This window comes from Yarrowia lipolytica, chromosome 1B (genome assembly GCF_001761485.1).
Source record: "Yarrowia lipolytica chromosome 1B, complete sequence".
Taxonomy (NCBI): Eukaryota; Fungi; Ascomycota; class Dipodascomycetes; order Dipodascales; genus Yarrowia; species Yarrowia lipolytica.
The window spans coordinates 350,366-352,414 of record NC_090771.1 but is presented as its reverse complement, the minus strand read 5'-3'; the positions used below and the strand labels follow the sequence as shown (position 1 = coordinate 352,414).

The following is a 2,049-nucleotide window of genomic DNA, read 5'->3' as shown; positions in this document are numbered from 1 at the left end:
ACATGTGATAGTGGGTCCGAGACTGTCATGTGACTAGATGAGGGGTTGGCAGTCTGAAGTCAGTCACGTGGAGATCACGTGAACTACATTCTTGCTTCTATGGGCTGTCATAGTCACCACTTATACACATCATTCCGTAGTTTCGTCCACAGTAAGAAATGTGTAACTTGTAGCTAGCGGGTGAATGTCTGTCTAGGAAAGTCAATGCACATCACGGAGCCGTCCTGTCGCCGATTCTCATTTGCAGATAGATGACTTGCATATAACAAAAACAGCTTTTTTAATGACGATGATCGGATGCAGTACGAATCCAGTGCTTGCAATGAGACAGATACAAGGGTAGTAGTTACATTGTTGAGACGGGGAGAACAGTTGGAGATAGGGCTCACTTGAAGCTTGAAAGGAATGTCTTGCTTCTGTCTTAACCACCCTTGTTACCTGGATGTCTCTCCACATCTTAGAACTTACCTCCAGACTCGTTCGTCTGTCCTCTTGTTCTCGTTTCTGGCTAAAGTAGTGTCTCACAGCCCAACCCAAACCAACATACACAACGCTACAAGTACCCCGGTCCTCTTCCGCGCGCGTCTTTTCTTTTTCGAGAAGAGTAAACATTTCTTTTGCAAACTTGCTTTGTGTCTTAGAGACACCGCTGGAAGGCAAGCGGGAGCAAATTAGGCAGATTGGGAAGGCGAAGAAGACCAAATCATGTGACTGCAACCACCAAATCTCCCTTGTAGACTCAATTTGCATTATGTAAGCCCCTACTAGAGTTTCCACAGGCTGTGGCTTCAACAACTGCAGCTCAACTGAGCTCTGGGACGGACAGGGGTCAGCCGTTTTCACAGCAATAGGAACAGAGTCACCCTAAAGCGTCACCCTGAAGCGACCTCTGTGCGGGTCACATGACCACAGACTCGGTAGTGTGACTCAACTCCTTTCGGGGTCCAATCTCGTTTCACGTTTGGGCTCCCTTGCTCGCCCAATTTGCCTAATAACACATCTCCAGAAATCCTTCGGTTATTGCAACCGAGATTGTGCAGATCTCATTCTAAAAATGTCTCACCATCGATACTGTAAGTAGATCTGAATGTTATTGTGTGTGTCAATCTGCCCGAGAAGGATGAGATATGCATGAAATGGACATGGGTGAGTGGACTGGGGCTCCATTCGACCTGGTCACGTGATTATTCTGCTCGATAGAGTGTCCAATGTGGGACGTCTGCGCAGTTAGCCCGTTTTAACCACTCCACAAAACCCCAAGTGCAGCAAACTGTACTGTCAACTCTAATACTTAACCAAAACAGTTGAGCTTCAGTAAACCGTAACTATGGTTCTGCCACGTCACATACCCGTTCTGTTCATGATACAGCAGCCTCGATGTGGGACGGCGTATAGATCGAGAGAGGTGCCAACAAGCCCTGGAACAGAGATTTTCTTATGTTAAACGGGAGAAGTTTCGATTGCACACAGACGAGCGGAAAGTGACGTGAGAGCGAAACGGCCTCGACACAACGGCTCCTGACATCCGCAGCTCCAATTTGGTACCAAGCTTGCCCGGGCAGACGTCGAGAGATGACAACATAAAGTCGGGACCTATTTAAATCTCATCTTGTGGAGACAGCACTTTAAAACTATTTTGCTCGCAGTGGGGGATCTATCCAACTCCATGGAAAGATATCCGATTGGGGGGAAAAGTGGATCAATTTGATCGTGTTCAAATCAGCATTCTTTCGCATCTTTCCGATGTGAAATGTGTGCTCTTCATCTTGTGCCATTACACGTTCAATATCGCCTTTCTCCAACTCGTCAGAACTCTACTCCACGCCTAACTTTGTAGGCAAAGACGCAAAAGTCTGAAGCCCATAGAATTCAAGGCTTATAGCTGTTTGTGCAACCCTTGCCGACGCCAATCACGTGACCCGAGGCCTCTGAGACGTCACGGGATCGGCTAGGCAAAAAAAACTCTGTGTCAATATAGCTTCAATGAGCGTTCGGGCCGACTCCTCAACTCTGATGGTGGTAATGGAGCACGTGATTTTTCACGTGGCG

General features: G+C 47.4%; 1 protein-coding gene across 1 annotated transcript; it reads right to left on the bottom strand.

The window, feature by feature from the left end:
- Positions 1–237: 237 nt before the first annotated feature.
- On the bottom strand, positions 238–750 carry YALI1_B03516g (uncharacterized protein; the record flags this gene model as incomplete). The annotated part of the gene is made up of 1 exon (XM_068281955.1): positions 238–750. One exon carries the CDS (start codon positions 748–750, stop codon positions 238–240), a length of 513 nt encoding a protein of 170 aa, XP_068138056.1.
- Positions 751–2,049: the final 1,299 nt, after the last annotated feature.